The sequence below is a fragment of the Procambarus clarkii genome, chromosome 68 (assembly GCF_040958095.1).
Source record: "Procambarus clarkii isolate CNS0578487 chromosome 68, FALCON_Pclarkii_2.0, whole genome shotgun sequence".
Taxonomy (NCBI): domain Eukaryota; kingdom Metazoa; phylum Arthropoda; class Malacostraca; order Decapoda; family Cambaridae; genus Procambarus; species Procambarus clarkii.
This window is the reverse complement of record NC_091217.1, coordinates 13,367,926-13,389,803: the sequence shown is the minus strand read 5'-3', so window position 1 is coordinate 13,389,803 and position 21,878 is coordinate 13,367,926. Positions and strand designations below refer to the sequence as shown.

Below are 21,878 nucleotides of genomic sequence, written 5' to 3'. Positions count from 1 at the left end.
ATAGTGGCACAAAACAATGAAGTAAAAAAACAAATATCTCAAGTGCATTAAAAAAAAATCCCAAGTCCACTTACTGTACCTGTTTGAGCAAGACATTGAAGTTCTTCAGTGAAGGTAGAAATTAACACCTTGTGTCAAGTTGCTATTTATATAAATTTAATGGTACAAGTAATGAGATGTAATGTTTTTGACCAGCCCCATTAATATAATGCATCTGCATGCATTTGAAGCCTTATTTTCTCTAAATTGCTATTCCCTGAATTTAGTATTCATCTGAACCATTCAAGACAGTTAAAAAACCAGAGGTAATACTCAAACTTTATTTTAAGCTACAATCAAATTTAAAAAAAAAAGGCTTTCAATATATCTCCTGCAGTTTCTGCCTTTGCCAAAAATGTACTATGTTCAAATGAAAATGTACAGATAAATTACTGTACTAACTACATATAGCAAAATGAAAATGTTTATAACTTCCAAGCGAATTGGAGGACTAAGAAAACTAAAGGAAATTTTAGAAGTGTTAATGTCCAGTACATAAAATGAAGCTTGAATAATTACATTAATAACATCAGATTTTTAGAACATGAATCTTTGGATAATACAATTTTACGGCATGAAAAAATTATCTGTAACCTGTATCCAGTACAAATTAATGAAAATGGGTAAAAATAATTAAATACATAAATAGTTTAAATTATGAATATTGAATATTTATTCAAACATGTACAACTACACAATCAAAACCATTACCATTTTATAAGTGCCTGTTCAAATCACTCAAGAATAACAATTATGAAGCTCTTAAATACCGACCTATTAATAAAGGACATACAACACCATTTTTTTTTTAAAGATATTGGACTATCAATTTTTAATCATGGTGTGCAACGTCCAACAAATCTTGGATATAAAGTCGCTTCACGGATGTGATGGCGGTTGGCAATCCAGCATAAAAAGCGTTCCAGCCCCAAACCATAACCACCATGAGGGCATGTACCATACAGGCGCTGTTAAAGAAAAATGCAAACGAGGTGAATTTATACAATATATGCAATATATAATATATACATACACGAGGAGGGATGGAGGTAGGGGAAGGTTAGAGAGATACCCATACTCTAAAATCTTTAGTACATACAGCTACGGACAGAATGCATAAAATGTGAACCGTTGTATCTAACATGTTCAATTTTTCTATTAAGGGATTCTAGAAGGCCTTTACTGAAACAGTATCAACCTAACATAAAGTACCATAAACTCTGGGTAAGAGAAGTCGTGTCGTCATCCATGCATCAATCAATTTAAAGGTTTGGGACCTGGAACCAAGGGATACCACCTACCAGGGCAGCCAGGGAGGCCGAGCGCGGGCCAGTGCAGGAAGGGTGTGTCGTCCCCAGCGGTGCTCCCCCTTTTCAACAGGGAAGTCCTACTACTTCATCCATTCTCCCATACTGGTGCTAAGACCCCAGTTCCCCTATCGCCCCAGCCTGGACACCCAACCATCCACTCAGGGCGGCCCCTCACAGGCGACCCCTCCAGCGGGTGGTCTGATGGTTCACAAGGCCCCTACATGGTACCCTTCAGCACGTACACCACCCAAAGAGGGGGCAGGAGAGGGGGGCACAGGCAACCCACACTGGTCCCAGAGAGGTGTACGTGAGCCCCTCACCACGGCAAGGAGGTACCACGGAGGGGCGTGATGCATCAAATGAACAAATCCAACTCTTTTGACAATGTGGTAGCTCAGTCGATAAAGGTACCACCTGGGATGAGTTCGAACATAGGTTCAAATCCTCATCAAGGCCCTTGTGGATTTGTTCATTTGATGCATCACGATATTGTGATTTCTGAGTGTAGTGAACTAAGGGAGAAGAGGGAGAATGGCCTATTGACATAGCTCGAGTGCAAGGGGGAGTTGTGTAAAACCCTGGTTTGTGTCTCGGAGAGGCTGCAGGATCCAGTAAGTTCAGTAGAACTCCGGTTCTACTCTCTTGACCATGTTATAGCTCAGTCGATAAAGGCAGCGTCTGGGATGATCTCGGACGTAGGTTCGAATCCTCGTCACGGCCCTTGTGGATTTGTTCATATGATGCATCATGCTATTCTGATTTCTGTGTGTTATGGCATTATTCTCCAGGTTTTCTACCCATTTAGTATTACTATTTTTTCTGTGTTTGGATTACCACAATTGTTAATGAAATGGGTCTATAATTTAGAGGGTCTTCTCTACTACCATTTTTATATATTGGAACTATGTTTGCCTTTTTCTGTATTACCTGCTAAGGTTCTTGTGTACAAGGATGAAATGGGAAGTTGTGGAGTGGGTGAAGAGCAATACACTGAGGTGGAATTAACATGTTAGTAGGAGGCATGAGAATTGGTTAAATAAAAAGGTGTACAAGGGTGTAATAAGATGATCATGTGGCAGAGATAGATAACTGGAGCCTTGGAAGGACAAGGATGGAACAATGTGAAAGATTAATAGATTCAGCCATTTCTCATTTTTTTAGCATTTTTCTATGCAAAAGTTGTCCATCACCATCAGATTACTGTACAGTGGCACCTCCATTTACAAATTTAATCCGTTCCCAGAGATGGTTCGTAACCTGAAAATTCGCAACCTGAAACAAATTTTTCCATAAGAAATAATGTAAATTGAATTAATCCGTTCCACACTCCCAAAAATATTAACTTCAAAATACTTTTCATACCTAATATACACAAATATTTAGTACTATAATATGTACAAATTATAACTTACCTTTATTGATGCCTTGTTGGTGTATGGAAGACGGTGAGGAGGGGGGAGGAGGAGAGGTGCTAGTGTTTGGAAGGGGAGTCCCCCTTCCATTATAACATCGGGCACTGATGACTTCTCTGGGGTACTCACTCTCTCCTACATTTTGTAGGCATACCCCAAGGAACTGGTTGTGGCTCACTGCTTGCTTGTCTTACTAAGAATCTGTCTAAAGACATTTGGCTTTCCCTACATTTTAACATTTGCCAGTACTGTAGTGAGACATCACATTGTCATTAATAAGGTCAATGCAACCGCCTGCTAAAGCTTTATCTGGGCGAGTCTTTTCAGTAAAACTTTGCAGTTCTTTCCATACTGCACATATTTTCTTAATTAATGAGGAAGGGACATCCTCTGCTGCTTCCTCCTCCCCTGAATATTTGTTGTACTGCCTAGCTAGTTCAACAACACGTTTACCATTTTCATGTTTACGAATGATCTCTTGTTGTTCCTCTATGGTTATCCTCAAGTGTGTTTTCTTAGGTTGAACCTTACCACTGACTTTCTTGGGACCTATGGCATGGTATATAATAATTACTTTATGTTAAGAAACCATACAAGCTGAAAAACAATGAAATTCTTTAAAAAGAATTCAAACCGAATTCAATGGAATTCTTGAAAGAATTCAAGGGAGCCACTGGCAAACTGAAGCACTGGTGACTGTGCCACAAGGTGAGTGGCACATTTAGTGCAACATTTAGAGACCTAGTGCAAAAACCATGCACTAGGTTGCCCATACGTGTACAGAGCACCACTTGGTTTCCGAACTTTAGTTATCCGAAACTTCCAGTTTCCCGATTGGGGTTGGGGAGTCATGCTACCCGAACAAAGTTCGGGTAGGAAGGGGTCCGCCAAGCGTCACGCCGGCTTGTTGTGGTGGGTGGGAGATGGTCCAGTTTGCCCGCTGTGACTTCACAGATTCACAGCCTATTATTCCTATTATTTTGAATTGCCATAAGGCTGGAATGTTCATTCTGTGCTTTTGTTTTACATATCTGCACAATCAAGAAACATCTGTGCACCATGTTGGCTCCAAATGCACGCATTGCGTCAGTGATGGCTGACTGGTGGGTGGATGGACGATGGAGCTTAGGTGGGAGGCAGTATGAATGAGGGGGGGGGGGAGAATCAGTGAGAGAGGGGGAGAGAGAGATGCTAGGAGGGAGGGGGAGGTAGGGAGAGATGTTAGGAGGTAGGGAGAGATGCTAAGAGGGAGGGGGAGGTAGGGAGAGATGCTAGGAGGTAGGCAGGAAGGGATGGAAGTAGTGAGAATTAGGGAGGGAAAGGCAGGCTGGCAGGCACAGGCAGGCAGGCAGGCAGGCAGGCAGGCAGGCAGGCAGGCAGGCTAGCTTGCAGGAAGGCTGGCAGGCAGGGAGTGAGTGGTAGTCACGCGGTTGAACCGCGTGACCTTGAGAGATGGGATGTAGGGGGGCGGGTGGTTTGTTGGTGGTGGGGGTGAGACCGGCTCATTCCCGAAGATAAGCCTAACACACACTACCCGTTAGCATGATGGTAGGCAGGCAGGCTTGCAGGCTGGGAAGGAGGCAGGCAGGCAGGCAGGCTTGCAGGCTGGGAAGGAGGCAGGCAGGCAGGCAGGCTTGCAGGCTGGGAAGGAGGCAGGCAGGCTTGCAGGCTGGGAAGGAGGCAGGCAGGCAGGCAGGCTTGCAGGCTGGGAAGGAGGCAGGCAGGCAGGCAGGCTTGCAGGCTGGGAAGGAGGCAGGCAGGCAGGCAGGCTTGCAGGCTGGGAAGGAGGCAGGCAGGCAGGCAGGCTTGCAGGCTGGGAAGGAGGCAGGCAGGCAGGCAGGCTTGCAGGCTGGGAAGGAGGCAGGCAGGCAGGCAGGCTTGCAGGCTGGGAAGGAGGCAGGCAGGCAGGCAGGCTTGCAGGCTGGGAAGGAGGCAGGCAGGCAGGCAGGCTTGCAGGCTGGGAAGGAGGCAGGCAGGCAGGCAGGCTTGCAGGCTGGGAAGGAGGCAGGCAGGCAGGCAGGCTTGCAGGCTGGGAAGGAGGCAGGCAGGCAGGCAGGCTTGCAGGCTGGGAAGGAGGCAGGCAGGCAGGCAGGCTTGCAGGCTGGGAAGGAGGCAGGCAGGCAGGCAGGCTTGCAGGCTGGGAAGGAGGCAGGCAGGCAGGCAGGCTTGCAGGCTGGGAAGGAGGCAGGCAGGCAGGCAGGCTTGCAGGCTGGGAAGGAGGCAGGCAGGCAGGCAGGCTTGCAGGCTGGGAAGGAGGCAGGCAGGCAGGCAGGCTTGCAGGCTGGGAAGGAGGCAGGCAGGCAGGCTTGCAGGCTGGGAAGGAGGCAGGCAGGCAGGCTTGCAGGCTGGGAAGGAGGCAGGCAGGCAGGCAGGCTTGCAGGCTGGGAAGGAGGCAGGCAGGCTTGCAGGGTGGGAAGGAGGCAGGCAGGCAGGCAGGCTTGCAGGCTGGGAAGGAGGCAGGCAGGCAGGCAGGCAGGCTTGCAGGCTGGGAAGGAGGCAGGCAGGCTTGCAGGCTGGGAAGGAGGCAGGCAGGCTTGCAGGCTGGGAAGGAGGCAGGCAGGCTTGCAGGCTGGGAAGGAGGCAGGCAGGCATGCAGGCTGGGAAGGAGGCAGGCAGGCATGCAGGCTGGGAAGGAGGCAGGCAGGCATGCAGGCTGGGAAGGAGGCAGGCAGGCTTGCAGGCTGGGAAGGAGGCAGGCAGGCTTGCAGGCTGGGAAGGAGGCAGGCAGGCTTGCAGGCTGGGAAGGAGGCAGGCAGGCTTGCAGGCTGGGAAGGAGGCAGGCAGGCTTGCAGGCTGGGAAGGAGGCAGGCAGGCTTGCAGGCTGGGAAGGAGGCAGGCAGGCATGCAGGCTGGGAAGGAGGCAGGCAGGCTTGCAGGCTGGGAAGGAGGCAGGCAGGCTTGCAGGCTGGGAAGGAGGCAGGCAGGCTTGCAGGCTGGGAAGGAGGCAGGCAGGCTTGCAGGCTGGGAAGGAGGCAGGCAGGCTTGCAGGCTGGGAAGGAGGCAGGCAGGCTTGCAGGCTGGGAAGGAGGCAGGCAGGCAGGCAGGCTTGCAGGCTGGGAAGGAGGCAGGCAGGCAGGCAGGCTTGCAGGCTGGGAAGGAGGCAGGCAGGCTTGCAGGGTGGGAAGGAGGCAGGCAGGCTTGCAGGCTGGGAAGGAGGCAGGCAGGCATGCAGGCTGGGAAGGAGGCAGGCAGGCATGCAGGCTGGGAAGGAGGCAGGCAGGCTTGCAGGCTGGGAAGGAGGCAGGCAGGCTTGCAGGCTGGGAAGGAGGCAGGCAGGCTTGCAGGCTGGGAAGGAGGCAGGCAGGCTTGCAGGCTGGGAAGGAGGCAGGCAGGCTTGCAGGCTGGGAAGGAGGCAGGCAGGCTTGCAGGCTGGGAAGGAGGCAGGCAGGCTTGCAGGCTGGGAAGGAGGCAGGCAGGCATGCAGGCTGGGAAGGAGGCAGGCAGGCTTGCAGGCTGGGAAGGAGGCAGGCAGGCTTGCAGGCTGGGAAGGAGGCAGGCAGGCTTGCAGGCTGGGAAGGAGGCAGGCAAGCTTGCAGGCTGGGAAGGAGGCAGGCAGGCTTGCAGGCTGGGAAGGAGGCAGGCAGGCTTGCAGGCTGGGAAGGAGGCAGGCAGGCTTGCAGGCTGGGAAGGAGGCAGGCAGGCTTGCAGGCTGGGAAGGAGGCAGGCAGGCTTGCAGGCTGGGAAGGAGGCAGGCAGGCTTGCAGGCTGGGAAGGAGGCAGGCAGGCTTGCAGGCTGGGAAGGAGGCAGGCAGGCTTGCAGGCTGGGAAGGAGGCAGGCAGGCTTGCAGGCTGGGAAGGAGGCAGGCAGGCTTGCAGGCTGGGAAGGAGGCAGGCTTGCAGGCTGGGAAGGAGGCAGGCAGGCAGGCAGGCTTGTAGGCTGGGAAGGAGGCAGGCAGGCAGGAAGCGATATATGGGTGTTGAAGTGAACCATGAACCACGTGACCTTTGAGAGTGTGTGTGTATGGGTTTGGGGTGGGTTTGGGGTGGGGGGTGGGGGTGGTGTGTCGGTGGTGGGGGGAGAGGGGGAGGTGTGTCGGTGGTGGGGGGAGAGGGGGAGGTGTGTCGGTGGTGGGGGGAGAGGGGGAGGTGTGTCGGTGGTGGGGGGAGAGGGGGAGGTGTGTCGGTGGTGGGGGGAGAGGGGGAGGTGTGTCGGTGGTGGGGGAGGGACCGGCTGACTCCGTAAGCCTAACCACACTCCACAGACCTGTGACCCAGATTTGTTTCTTAAATGTACAGTACATCATCGTATATTTTAGGCAGGATGTGCCTGCAGGCTGGCAGGATGTGCCTGCAGGCTGGCAGGCAAGCTGGCAGGCAGGCTGGCAGGAAACATCCAGAGGATGTTTGCCAGTCGTCTTAATAATCAATTAGGAACAATTAAGGACTTTTATAAAGCGGATCAGGACTTCACTTATTGGTGAGTACAAACAAAACACGGTCGCATTTACGCTATGAACCTGTCGATTTTTTCCCCTAGAGTTTTTTCGTAAATTTTTTTTGGAACCATTTCTTTTTACATTTCTAGTTTATTTTTTCACCTCTATTTCTCGTATACGAACTTACATGTTAACCGACGGGTCTCGTCCCCAAGGGGTTCGGAAACCAAGTGGTGCTCTGTATCAACAAACTACGCAACTCGAGGCAAAGTTTGTAACCCGATTTATATTTTACAAAGAAATTGGGCTCGTAACCCGAAATTTTTTGAAAGAGGGGCATTCGTAAGCCGAGGTGTCACTTTGTTTTGTGCCAATAAGCTATTTACAACAAATTTCACCAATGTTCTACTGAACTGGTGACTGGAGATTATGATTGATAAAGAACATTTTTATATTCCCTTAACTTCAGCACAGCACCAGCTGACATTACCAGATGTGGCGGTGCACTAGCACCACTACGTCCCGCTAGGTGGAGGGAACCTGGGATCATGTTAGTATATCATAAGATTAAAAACTCTCATACATACAAGGGGCTCACATTTGCTTCCTCAGGCCTCCATTAATCATCCCCCTATCTTGAACAAAAACCAGAGTCCCTCACTTTCCTTCCATGGCATTAGTAATGTGGCCTATGTTACCAAGACCTACTTAACGTTCCTAAGGCCATAACTGGAACAAATTTTTATATACTACAATACAATGCAATACTTATCTATGCAACAAATACTAAATGGATAGACTTGCATAAACTTGCACGTCATTTTTTCCCATTTCAGTGCATTGTGTAAATAAATTTTGAATATGCTGTATACTAAATATTGTGTATTAAGAAATAATTACTCGTTTACCTGATCAGTATACCAGTAGTAAGGCTTAGGATCCAGGTCGTTGTCATTATATGCGTTGAGTAACTCTTGGTGGTCGTGCATCCTCATAGATCCACCCAAAATCTCTCCTACATTTGGCATCAACACATCAACCTACAAGTCAGATCAAAGACAGCCAGATATTAGCCTACACAAATATGTACAGTACACATTTTATTTATATAAAAGGTACAGTGGGTTGAGAAAGAACATTGGGGTTTGAGTGTTACATTCTTACAAAGCCACTATATACATGCACACACATACACACATTTCTTAGGCGGGCCCAAAGAGCCAGAGTTCAACTCCCGCAAGCACAACTAGGCGAGTACACACACACACACTGGATGTGCTTGCTAACTTTGAAAATTAATCTAGGAAAATGTTAATTCAAAGACCTGTAAAAATATATTTAAATAAAATAAAAGTTCTTCCATAAAATCAAGCACAGAACCATAAGCAATGAATTAAAAGTAATCAATGATTTTCAACAGCTTTAGCAATTACAGTGTAACCATATACTGTATCAGGTTCATTACACCAATGGAAACATTTTACCCAGGCCCAACTGTTAAGACACCCCCAAACTCTCCCAGATATACTGCAACTCAATGTTTTAACACAAACCAACTGTTATGAGTAGATAGGTATAAACTTTACCCAGGATGACTTCTTCAAAAATTTGGGGGACCTACCGACTCTGTAAGGGATTTGTCATCTTCACATCTAGACATGTAGAAGGCCTTAATACCAGCTGGGAACCTGTTCAGTAAAATTGGCCTCCCAATCTGATCAGTCATTTTTCTTTCTGGCATCTCTGGAATGTCCTGTCAGAGTAAAAAAAAGAACAAAAAACAAAAAATATTATTATTATTATTCAAAATCATCACACTAACATTAAATATCAATGAGAAAATTAACTGGAACTCCGAGACGACTCGGACCCACGACCAAGAGAATGCCAGTCACTGACACTAACCACTGGATTGCCTTGACTTGATAAGTCATACAACCAGATTTCTACTGAAATCAAAGGAAGTCTGGAGGCCCCTCCTGAAGTCAGTCTGACATATTTCTAATTTTTTAGGGATTTACAGTATTGGCTTGGGGACCATTTAAGCCCATACTTTGTGTGTTCAAGGTTGGGAGCCAGATGCTTAGGGTTGGCTCCTCCCTGGGGGGAAGTGGCTAGGGGAGGGGGGGGGGGGGAAGTGGCTAGGGGAGGGGGGGGGAAGTGGCTAGGGGAGGGGGGGAAGTGGCTAGGGGAGGGGGGGAAGTGGCTAGGGGAGGGGGGGAAGTGGCTAGGGGAGGGGAAGTGGCTAGGGGAGGGGGGGAAGTGGCTAGGGGAGGGGGGGAAGTGGCTAGGGGAGGGGGGGAAGTGGCTAGGGGAGGGGAAGTGGCTAGGGGAGGGGGGGAGGGGAAGTGGCTAGGGGAGGGGAAGTGGCTAGGGGAGGGGGGGAGGGGAAGTGGCTAGGGGAGGGGGGGGGGAAGTGGCTAGGGGAGGGGGGGGAAGTGGCTAGGGGAGGGGGGGAAGTGGCTAGGGGAGGGGGGGAAGTGGCTAGGGGAGGGGGGGAAGTGGCTAGGGGAGGGGGGAAGTGGCTAGGGGAGGGGGGAAGTGGCTAGGGGAGGGGGGGAAGTGGCTAGGGGAGGGGGGGGGGAAGTGGCTAGGGGAGGGGGGGGGGAAGTGGCTAGGGGAGGGGGGAAGTGGCTAGGGGAGGGGGGAAGTGGCTAGGGGAGGGGGGAAGTGGCTAGGGGAGGGGGGAAGTGGCTAGGGGAGGGGGGAAGTGGCTAGGGGAGGGGGGAAGTGGAGAGGGAAAATGACAAAGGGGAGGAGAGTACCCCCCTTCATGGCAGTACCTCTACCAAAATGGTCGAGTGGTCAAATTATTATTCATTATTTTAATAAACTGTTAATTACGGTAATAGCCATAAACTGAAGCAGTGATACAGAGTAAATGGAACATTATTGTAATTACTACTCACCTCTCCATGCTCATAATAAGAGCCATCTTCCTTTGTAATGTCATGCTCCTTTAGATACTTTATGGCATCAGAATAAGTCATCCTAAGGAATGGTCTGGGTGGTGCCACGAACTCAGGATGCAAGTCCTTCATAAGTTGAATACCCACAGGGTTTTTTAATACTCGATCAACCACGTCACATATCTAATAAATGATACAGTTATTAGCTGCATAAAAATTCAGAATTAAATAAAAATGCAATATCTATAGCCTATGTTGCTTTAAATTATAGATTAATTTGCATAAAAATGAATGTACAGTATTGTATTTTCAACGTATTAATTGATATTTACAATAAAATTTAACTTACTGAAAATTTAATTCTATCTTATTTTTTACAATTTCAAATTTTCATATCTATATAAAAGAAACCTGCATCACTCATTTCATCTAAATTTTCCATCTCATTAACATTAACACTTCCAAACAGTCTAAAATATAGTACTGTATGAACTTTCTTCCACTATCTTAGCTATCTCCAGGTATAGTTTCTCAACTTATATTTAAAACTTTTTCCCTTCTACAATTTACACTTCTACAGGGTCTATATGCTACATATAGTAAGTCATCCTTGATGCAAGGTTATATTCATGCAAAACTCATGGTACAAAATGCAAATCTCATTTACTGGCAACTTATTAAGAAAATATACTTTGATTTTGTAGACCCTTAGAGAGCACAGAAATTAATAACTATACATTATCACAAAATTTAAAAAATATATGCATTTAACACAGGTGGATGGAATCCAGGAAATAAGAGGATTAGTTTAATCAAGGATATAAAGGGGTATGTTATCATAGTCCCTAAGGAAATGTTTCCAGATATTGTAATCATTTACCTTTAAGTTCTAAACCAACACATTAGTTTCATTTGGTTACCGAAACAATAACAGACCATAAACTATTTTATATATACAGTGGAACCTTCGTTTACGATCACAATCCATTCCCAGAGGCACGTTGTCAACCAAAACAAATCTTCCCACAAGAAATCATATAAATTTAATTAATCCGTTCCACACTCCCCAAAAATATTAACTCAAATATACATTTTATACCAAATAACACTCATTTTGTACTAGCTAAAATACAATATGTATATCTATCCTCAAATGAGGACTCTTGTTGGCATATTGAAGACAGTGAGGAGGGGGGGGGGAGGAGGAGAGGCTAGTGTTTTACAGGGGGAGTCCCCTTCCATTATAACATCAGGGGCAGTGATGACATTTCTGGGGTACTCTCTCCCCTACGTTTCGCAGGCATACCACTAGGACCTGGTTGTAAGGACACTGCTTGTTTTTCTCACTTAAAACCTGTCTAGCGACTCTTGTTTTTCCCTACGTTTTAACACTTGTCTGAAGTGAGACATCACATTGTCATTAAAACGATTAACACAACAGCATACTACAGCTTGGTTTGGGTGATCCTTTTCAACAAAACTTTGCATTTCTTCCCATATTGTATACCATTTCTTAATTGTTGAGGAAGGTAAATCCTCTATTACCTTCTCCTTCCCTGAAGAAATTTCCAAGATAGAAAGGGGTTCAAGACCAACCCCTTCCCCCCACAAACACACACACACACACACAGTCATGACTCAGGAAGAGTCATGGCCAGGTTATGGGGAAGACCATCAGAATCCTGACAGTCACCACCTCAATGATACTTTCGATTCTCTTTTAGGAGCCGCAATAGTTCAGGTGTAGGAGCGTCCTCCACGGCCTCAAAGTCAGCAGGTCAAACCCATGTACAAATGGTGTTCGTGTGACGAACACCAGCGGCGTGGTGACGTGTGACGTCATGCTAGTTTGCTCGTTTCTTTTTGGGGAGTTCTATCCATTAGTTCGGCATTAGGTAGCAATTTTAACCAGAATAGGGGTTTGTTTTGGGACGCTTACCTTTCAGGGTGCCCGACCCGGTCAATGGCAGACATAGAATGCTTCAAACCACACAGGGTTTTCTATAGGCCATTGCTCCCCTTGCCTCTCTGAGAGGGCCAGGTTCTGGCTCGTGGTCCCCAGTAGGCCCACAGAACTCCATACACATGACTGATGCCAAAGTCTGACATTAGCATATCAGCCTGTATAGGTCCGGGGAGCCGACAGGGCTCCCCCCAGAAAAATAATTAAAACTAAATCGGTAGAACACCTGGAGAGAAACGATATAATATCAGACCGTCAGTATGGTTTTCGATCTGGAAGCTCCTGTGTAATGAATTTACTGTTTCTATGATCGAGCCACAGATTTTACAGGAGAGAGATGGTCGAGTTGACTGCATCTATCTGGACCTAAAGAAGGCTTTCGACAAAGTTCCACATAAGAGGTTGTTCTGGAAACTGGAATACATTGGAGGGGTGACAGGTAAGCTTCTAACATGGATGAAAAAATTTGATTGAAAAATGAGGGCAGTAATAAAAGGAAGTGTGTTGGACTGGAGAAATGTCACAAGCGGAATACCACAGGGTTCAGTTCTTGCACCGATAATGTTCATTGTCTACATAAACGATCTACCAGATGGAATACAGAATTATAGAACATGTTTGATGTTGATGCTAAAATAATAGGGAAGATAAGTAACTTAGATGATTGTCATACTCTTAAAGAAGACCTGGACAGAATAAGTATATGGAGCACCACTGGGCAAATGGAATTTAATGTGAATAAATGCCATGTTAGGGAATGTGGAATAGGAGAACATAGACCCCACACAACCTATAAATTATGTGAGAAATCTTTAAAGAAGTCTGATAAAGAGAGAGATCTAGGGGTGGTTCTAAACAGAAAACTATCACCTGACAATCACATTAAGAACATTGTGTGAGAGGCCTATGCTACACTTTCTAACTTCAGAATTGCTTTTAAATACATGGATGGCAAAATACTCAAAGAAATTGTTCATTACTTTTGTTAGACCAAAACTGGAATATGCAGCGGTTGTATGGTGCCCATATCTTAAGAAGCACATCGACAAACTGGGAAAGGTGCAAAGACATGCCACTAAGTGGCTCCCAGAACTGAAGGACAAGAGCTATGAGGAGAGGTTAGAGGCATTAAATATGCCAAAACTAGAAAACAGAAGAAAAAAGAGGTGATATGATCATTACGTACAAAATAGTAACAGGCATTGATAAAATTGATAGGGAAGATTTTCCGAGACCTGGAACTTCAAGAACAAGAGGTCAGATTTAAACTAACTAAACACAGATGCCAAAGAAATATAAGAAAATTCTCTTTCGCAAACAGAGTGGTAGACGGTTGGAACAAGTTAGGTGAGAAGATGGTGGAGGCCAAGACCATCAGTAGTTTCAAAGTGTTATGACAGAGTGCTGAGAAGACGGGACACCACGAGCGTAGCTCTCATCCTGTAACTACACTTGGGTAATTACACACACACAGGTTGTGTGCTCGTGAGGTACCTACCTCACTGTGTGAGGTTATTGACCTCCACCGAATCTGAGTGTCAAACTTTAATCGTTAATCTGGCGATTGAGAAATTATTCCTTCTTAGCATATTGTCTCATTTCCTGTGTTTTAATAAATGTAATGCATGCACTTTGACGGCTCCAGTCCCGCCAATTAAAAAATATGGTAATGGCCGCACATGGTCACCCATGTGTTTGAAGTGTTTATAAATGCACATTGGTTCTACATCCCTGTTTTAAAGTAACATATCTATACTATAATTAAGAAAGTAAGGACGGGATTCGTGAATTCGTATTCTAGGGTACGGCTTGCAAACTCGTGCCCTTACAATATATTCTCCATTACACACTTACATTGCTTTATCCCACCTAATATAAGCATTTCTTTAATGTTCACTTTAAAATCTCGATGAACACACAATTTTTTTTCCTCAAGGCATTCCATGACACACTTCTCATATTATACCCAAACTTTCACCTTACTACATTCAAGGAAAGTGCTTATACACTGGAATTTGATGTAGGTGGCAAACATTAAATATCAAACAAAATACAGCATACTAACCAAGTCTTCAATTCGGTCTAAAAGATCACCGAATGTAATAAAGGCACATTCAGCTTCAATATGAGTGTACTGAGCAAGATGGCGGCGAGTTCGGGACTGTTCAGCTCTATAGGATTGTTCAATGCAATATACATCACCAAAACTGTTGAAAACAAAAAGGTTACTAGATTCTGCAGTTTCTTATTGCCTTCAACTTTCAACAATTTCCAATTTATTGTTACTAATAATTTATGATTTTCACCATTAGAAAAGACATATATTGACAAGAAAAATAAAAATATTTACCACAAAACCTTTAGCATCCGAGCTGTCTGAATACCAGTAAAATGTACAGTAATGAGGCAAATGTGTAATCCTTAAATGAAAACATATTAATATAAGATACTAACACCATTACTAATATTTAATAATACAAGCAGATTATTAGAACACAAGTTATGTTTCTGCAAAAGTTGTGTAAATCAAAAGACAAATCAAACTGGACAAAAGCAGGGTTATGGTACAGAGACTAAGTGCTCTTTCTGCTCTTTACTAGACAAAATTCGTAGTCCATTTATCTAGTAAGTCCAAATAAATCCAAATTCGGTCCAAAAGATCAACTTTTGCAGAAACATAACTTGTGTTCAAATAATCTGCTTGTATTTTTAAATATTAGTGATAGTGTTACTAATTATTTGTACAAATAAATGGTTACTAAATCTAGTAAGGATTTGTTCGTAGTCCAACATGGCTCCAAAAATATGTAAGGAGGAATTCATAGTAAAACAAATAAGCAAACTAAGCATGGAGAAAGTGAGGGATGATAATGATGCAACATGTGTACTAATCTTTACCTTGGAATGCACGTCTCAAGATAAAGCTGACTAGACTGGGTAAGGTATGCCTTTTCACCAAAGAAACTGAAGTCAAAGAGAGTTGAGCCTCCTTCACACTGTGTTTGAACCATTGTTGGTGGTGACACCCATTCATACCCTCGATCACTATAGTGGTCCACAAATGCTTTCATTAAAATTGAACGCAATCGAAGAACCTGAGGGAAAAGATCTTAATTAAGGTGATAAATATTTTTGGAGCTGAAATTTGAGATTAAATTAATAAAACCACACCAATCAGTACATACAATATTGTGGCATGTGTCATATATGAAGCTATATATAGTACACGTACTCAATAAAAATTTTACGTGTGCTATACATGTACAATAACCAACACCACAAAGTAGATGCTCATTTAACAGACAGGTCTAATAATGACAAAAGTTATATAAAACAGATTAGATTATAATGTTTAGATAGAGCAATTGAGAAAGCTATTCTGTTGGGCTCATATCCTTAGAGGATATGGGAGACGAGGAAAGAGGATGATGTAAGGCATCGGACATATGGGAGAGAATGTATAATATGCACGTGGAAAATGCAGGTCCCAAACCTACGCAAAAAAATTACAAATATGGGAGATAATGAAGGAATGTTAAAATAAATCCAATGAAATGTAAAGAGTGCAATAAGCAAAATTAGGAAAATAAACAATAAACAAAAAGTACTGCACCAATATTTAAGAGTTGTAACCATGTCATGGCAAAAGTCATAAAGGTACACTAGACAAAGGTAAGAGCAACTTCCTAACCATGGATAAGAAGGCAAAGTTATTTGAGAAACTTGAGTGTGACTTGGGAGGTACACGACTGGTAGGGGACCATGGCATTGATACTAGTATTATTTATTATAAAAATATGCAAGAAAGCAGATCATGGCAATTGGAGAATAAAGGAGAGTAGTAGCTGCAATAGTGGTGACACAAATCTCTGAAGTCTAAATATAAAGATTTGACAAGACATTATATAAACTCATTGGTGAAATGTGGAAAAATTATTTCAGAATAAAAATTTAATTTTTACTGCAATGACGGAGTATACAAAACATACATTCTACTGTCTATTAGTGTTTTCCTGCAGATTTTGTTTTCTAGCATTTGAACACACACTTTCTTACTATGAAAAGGATTTCATTTTTTTTGTTATTGCAGACAATCAAAATAAGTTACCCAAGTTGTCTATGCCAAGCATACCTAACAATACTATCCAAATACTCTGAAATGAATATGCCCTTTAAAGTACAAGCCTGCCTGCATCACAATGAAAGCAATACAACAGTGTCTTGTTCAAATGGGACTATTTGATAGAAGTCTGAATGCAATGGAATATTTAAGAACTAATCGTACCACAACTATTCCCATTAGCTGTCCAGATAAATGAACAATCCAGGAAAATCAGGTTTGCAATACTAATAAACTCCATACAAATTTTTGTTATTTAATATTTAACTTATCCATGTAATCTGCTATAAAATTATGAACATGCCTCCATATACACTAATAGAATAAAATTGTGACTGAAGAACTGAAAATGTCAAATGTCTACAACAAAATTGATCCATTCCATCAAGACAGCACCATTAGAAATTATTTAAAATATATAAATGCTTACTTGCGCTCTACACATACATTGTACAACATAGATGTACAGTGTGGGAGAGAATAAGCATACATGGTAGGAGACCCAGGGGGACGTGTGGGCAGGAGGGAAGGTGTGTGCATGTGTGACTGGGAGAGGGCAGTGCAGTGTGGGAGAGTTCACACTTGGTTGGGGATGGGAAAGTAAGTGTTACAGTATTATTCAATATTTAAGTGGCAGAAATTGTCTTCCAGTTCAATGATGATAGGCATTAATGTGACAAGTTTTCTGAAATTACCACACCACTTTTAAAGAACCCAAAAGAAAATTATGTAAATTCCATTAAAATATTGTCTTTGACAATATTGGCCAAATTCAATAGTCATGCTTTTTAGGTTTAAGTGTTAAGTTTCAAGTCAATACAATAAGGAATTCAAGATATCACATGGAACCATGCTGGGATTAGTTAATAAATTATAGACAAGGCTTTTTGGTACGTGTAGATTGCAGAATTAACAGTTTTAAACCAATTAAATATAAACAACAATTTTTAAAAACACCTGCAGAAATGAAATTTAAAGGATTTGATGATATTAAAGTATGTTAGTAAGTCCGGTGGCATCTGTAAACTACAACATTTAAATAACCTAAATCATAAGAGGTCCTTTTAGCACACGTCTACTATACGTACCTTTGAGGTATTTTCACCCCTGATTAATAAATGACGCTTATCTAGCTGTACATCGGGGTTAGAAAGTGTATTTATCTCTGCCTCTGTACCACCTGCAGGAGAATCTCCGACTAACTCCCAATAATCCACCTGCAATTCGTGGCCCCCGGGTGCCTGCAAAATTACAAAATTACATTAAAGAATATAATTAAGTCTGCTTCATAAAATACTAATATTGTTCAGCAAAGTGATTGTCTTCATCTGATGTTAAATCTCTGTTGTGGTACTTGCAGTTCTACTACATATTTCCTTAGTCTAAAATCTCTAAATTGGTTAAATTTATATACTGTACTGTACTTGCAATATGTACAGCAATAAGACACGCTCAAAATATCAGTACATGTGCTATGTCTTCAACAAAATGTCTACATGTTCTGGTCTTCAACAAAATGATAGCATGAACAAAAAATTAATTGTTTAGAAAATTGCTTAAAGTTATCCAGTGTTTTACCATGTTTTTAGATGCAGTTTTAAATAAGAATTAGATATGCAAAGCTAGTGGATAAACATCTATGAAACAAGACTGCACTTCACGATACAAAATACAGATACAGACCTCCTTTCCCTCTGGAACTTCCTGAAGGGTGCCATACAATGTAACACTGCTCTCTGTGTTCAGAATTACACCCTCATATGTTTGACACAATTTATCCGTTAGAACTGTTTGTAGGAATCCCGTTCCATCACGTAGTACAATAAACATCATATTTTTGCCTGAAATACAAAGGTTCTGAATAACATTACAAAAACTCATGGACAGTATGTTTCATTAATCACTAAAAGAGACATCATCCTAGTCTAGAGAACCGAGATAATAAAATAAACCTTCAGTGCTGCACCGACCATTTAGTACTGTACTAACCCATATTTTGCGATGGTTCAGAAAATCAATGTCCCCCACAGCCCGGTGTCTGACTTCGTCTTCTGGTTGGTGTGATCAACCAGGCTGTTATAAGCAGCTGTTCGCAGCCTGATGTATGAAATCACAGCCTAGTTGATCAAGTATTCTTTGGAGGTGTTTATCACGTTCTCTTTTGAACACTGAGAAACCGACCATTTATGCCCCTTATGTTAAGAGGGAGTGTGTTGAAGTCTTAGGCCTTTGATGTTAATACAGTTCTCTCTTAACATGAATATTGCACCACTTTTTCAACTGGACTGGGCTATTTTGCACTTCTGATCTTGCGGCGTTATTTCCATGTGCAGATCTAGAACCAGTCCCTCAGATATTTTCCAATTTTAAAATTATTATTATGTTCCTCTCCTGTCTGCACTCTAGAGCATACAGATTTAAAAATTAAGTAGTCCCAATAATTTAGATGTTATACAGTATTGAATGGATTCCAGCAGTAAAAGCAGGAGTCTACAGACCTATGGTACATTCTTAATCTTTTGGGTTTGAACAGCATCATTTCCTGTCTGGCCTTCTGTATGACCACTTTAGCTCAGATTCCCCTGGCATTGAAGGTGAATTTCAAGAGTAGTATCTATGACTCAAGGATGCATACTGGCACATTCCCATTCATCCGAGGTTCTGGGATTGGTTGGGATTTCTAATTGGACGTCAGGCTTACTGTGTCAAGATTTTGCCCTTTGGTTTGAATCTGACTCCTTGGATCTTTACCAGGTTAGCACAGATAATTGTGACCTGGCTATGTCTGTTGGGGGATGGGTTCGGGTTCAGACCTACCTCAATGACCAACTGGTTTGGCCTCCCAGTCGGTCCACATGTTAGTTAGCCAGGAATCTGGTTCTTTGCCAGCTTACCAGGTTTGGGTTTCTGATGAAGTATCAAAGTCTCCGTTGGTTCCATTTTAGATTTGGAGCTGGTTGGGCCTCATTTGGGGTTCTCAGTCACTATCTCTCTCCCTGCCTACTATGGCTCTGTTCCACCTACAGCAGCATCGCCATTTGGTGTTGGATCAACCCCAGGTAACTCATCGGCTGGTCAAGTGTTTGTGTGGGAGCCTAAACTTTGCTTACATAATGTTCCCCTGGGAAGGGTCTGGCTTCTGATGTTGTATTGGTTCCTCTGGTTCTACTTTTTTTTACATTGTTGGAACCACTGAATTTGAGCCCCTCATGCCCTTCGTCAGCACTTGCTTCGCAGGCTTCCACTTCAAGCTTTTTGGGGTTCAATTCTATGACACCATCCTGGCCCACAGCTTATGTTCATGGACACCTCAGTCCTGAGTTGGGGCTTTGTGACCAGTATGCACTAGAGTCAGTGGTCAGGCTTGAACAAGGCACACAGCACAGTAAATGAATTTCCAGCAGTGCGGCAAGCCCTGCAGAGGGTTCATCTTCCTCTGTGGCCTGTTAACTGGCTCCATTCAGACTGATCCTCGGTGGTTCATTCATTGAACTGCAGGAGGTCGCTTCGGTCCTTTCCTCTTTGGAGTTGGACTTTCCAGGTAGCTTGGTACTTACACATACCTGGAGAGGGTTCTGCGAGTTCTTGTATTTTTTTTTTTTTTTTGTGGTGGTTTTCCTCTTGGTCTGGGTTTATGTAGTGTCCCCAGACTATATGCCTCCAAGTGGACCAGATTCTGCTGCTGATCTGTGGTAGACATTAGGGACCCGTGGGGGTCTAGTGGGTATTGAGCTAACCAGGTAACTAGCTATAGATAGCTACCAAGAGGATTACTCCAAAAAAAAGAGCAACTACCTCATTAAAAAAATAAAAACAGCAAAGACAAAAGTACAAATCTCCACTAGCTACACTGCCCAATAACAAAGCCTAGTTTCATAAATATAAATATGGCATGTGTTCTGTGTCAATACAATGATCCTCTTAATACACGTGGAACAAAATTAGTTTCTGGACTACACTGCTTAATTTAAAGAGCAGCCATACTTTTTGGCTCAAGATAATGTTAAATTTTCAAATTAATAATATTAGGGATTTGAGATACAGTATTGAGCTGAAATCTCCAGGAAGAAAAAGAATCTCACCAAATATAAATGAATTGAACATGGCAAACCTGTTAGGTAAGCCAATTAAGGACATCAATTCTTTAGTTAGTTTTCATTGCAATTTTCATGTACTGTACTTTCATTTCTAGGTACCAATGGCTCGCACCTGTACACACAAAAAAATAGTGTGTAAAAGTAGTTCAAGTGCAATTTTTAATGCAAAACTGGGTGCACTGCATTATCTGCAATGGTGTCACTTTCCTTAAATTTAAAAAATTTAATTATAAACAAACTTCATGCTACTGGGAAAATATTTTTTTTATTTTTTGTTAATACAAGAAATAAGCAGTTTCACAAATGCCACACCAGCACATAACTTGCTAATTCCAAGGGCTCTCTTTAGTGTTTGGAGGCAGATGGGATGTTTGGTTAAAACTATACATGCTAGCCCCCTCCTCTCAAGGATGAAAAAGCTTCCATGGAAAACAAGGCATCAAATCTATACGAACAAGGAAACTTACCTTGTCTTCTTAGTCTGTGCACCCATCCATTAACTTTAACCCTCTTAGAACGGTAGGCTGCACTATCTCGAATCTTAATACAGATGGCAGCAGGCAGGCTCGAGTCTTCCGATATGGTCACTTTCCTTGCTTCTGCAAGGGCTTTTGTCCTCTTCTCTTCATCCTCCTTTTCCTTTTTAAGACGTGCTTCAAGTTTTTTACACTCCTAAATAAGGTGGAACATTATTTGATTAGTAGCAGCAACAGCAATTTAACAATTAAAAAACTAGTTGCATAATTCCTTACAAAATATACTTGCCAGACACATTTGTTTTATGCAATTCAACATTTAATATATATATATAGATATAGATATAGTAGTATATTTTGGTAGCAGTCTTTCCTGTAGACATATATTATTAAATATGACCGAAAAAGTAAGATTAATAATTCTAACACGAATTTTCTCAATCTTTCGTACATTTCTTTTCACTGTTGGAGGTAAATCAAAAATCAATTCTCCAGAATTCATTTTTATTTCTAGTCTGACGCAACACGAGCGCGTTTCGTAAAACTTATTACATTTTCAAAGACTTTAGTTTACAAATACACAACTGAATAGAACTTACGCATCTCCGATTTTATATCTACATTTTAGTGAGGTGGATGGGGTGAGGTGGCATTAATAGGGTATTAATTTCATCAACACAAGACAGAACACGAAACAATGGGTATTGAATAGAAGTGTTTGTAGAAAGCCTATTGGTCCATATTTCTTGATGCTTCTATATTGGAGCGGAGTCTTGAGGTGGGTAGAATATAGTTGTGCATTAATTGGCTGTTGATTGCTGGTGTTGACTTCTTGATGTGTAGTGCCTCGCAAACGTCAAGCCGCCTGCTATCGCTGTATCTATCGATGATTTCTGTGTTGTTTACTAGGATTTCTCTGGCGATGGTTTGGTTGTGGGAAGAGATTATATGTTCCTTAATGGAGCCCTGTTGCTTATGCATCGTTAAACGCCTAGAAAGAGATGTTGTTGTCTTGCCTATATACTGGGTTTTTTGGAGCTTACAGTCCCCAAGAGGGCATTTGAAGGCATAGACGACGTTAGTCTCTTTTAAAGCGTTCTGTTTTGTGTCTGGAGAGTTTATCATGAGTAGGCTGGCCGTTTTTCTGGTTTTATAGTAAATCGTCAGTTGTATCCT

General features: G+C 43.2%; 1 protein-coding gene across 4 annotated transcripts in view; it reads right to left on the bottom strand.

Moving 5' to 3' along the window:
• Positions 1–306: 306 nt before the first annotated feature.
• Positions 307–21,878, bottom strand: part of AsnRS (asparagine--tRNA ligase) — a 47,861-nt gene continuing 26,289 nt past the window's right edge. For 2 of the 4 annotated variants that reach the window (XM_045769479.2, XM_045769480.2), the window contains 9 exons: positions 20,694–20,898; positions 17,813–17,970; positions 17,218–17,370; positions 14,908–15,104; positions 14,075–14,216; positions 10,047–10,229; positions 8,759–8,890; positions 8,046–8,177; positions 307–1,007 (listed from right to left, as the gene is read on the bottom strand). In XM_045769479.2, the coding sequence (XP_045625435.1) occupies positions 876–1,007; positions 8,046–8,177; positions 8,759–8,890; positions 10,047–10,229; positions 14,075–14,216; positions 14,908–15,104; positions 17,218–17,370; positions 17,813–17,970; positions 20,694–20,898 (1,434 nt within the window). In that variant the 3' untranslated portion in view covers positions 307–875. The remainder of the gene's footprint in view (positions 1,008–8,045; positions 8,178–8,758; positions 8,891–10,046; positions 10,230–14,074; positions 14,217–14,907; positions 15,105–17,217; positions 17,371–17,812; positions 17,971–20,693; positions 20,899–21,878) is intronic. The other 2 variants (XM_069310866.1, XM_069310867.1) reach the window with 1 other exon arrangement.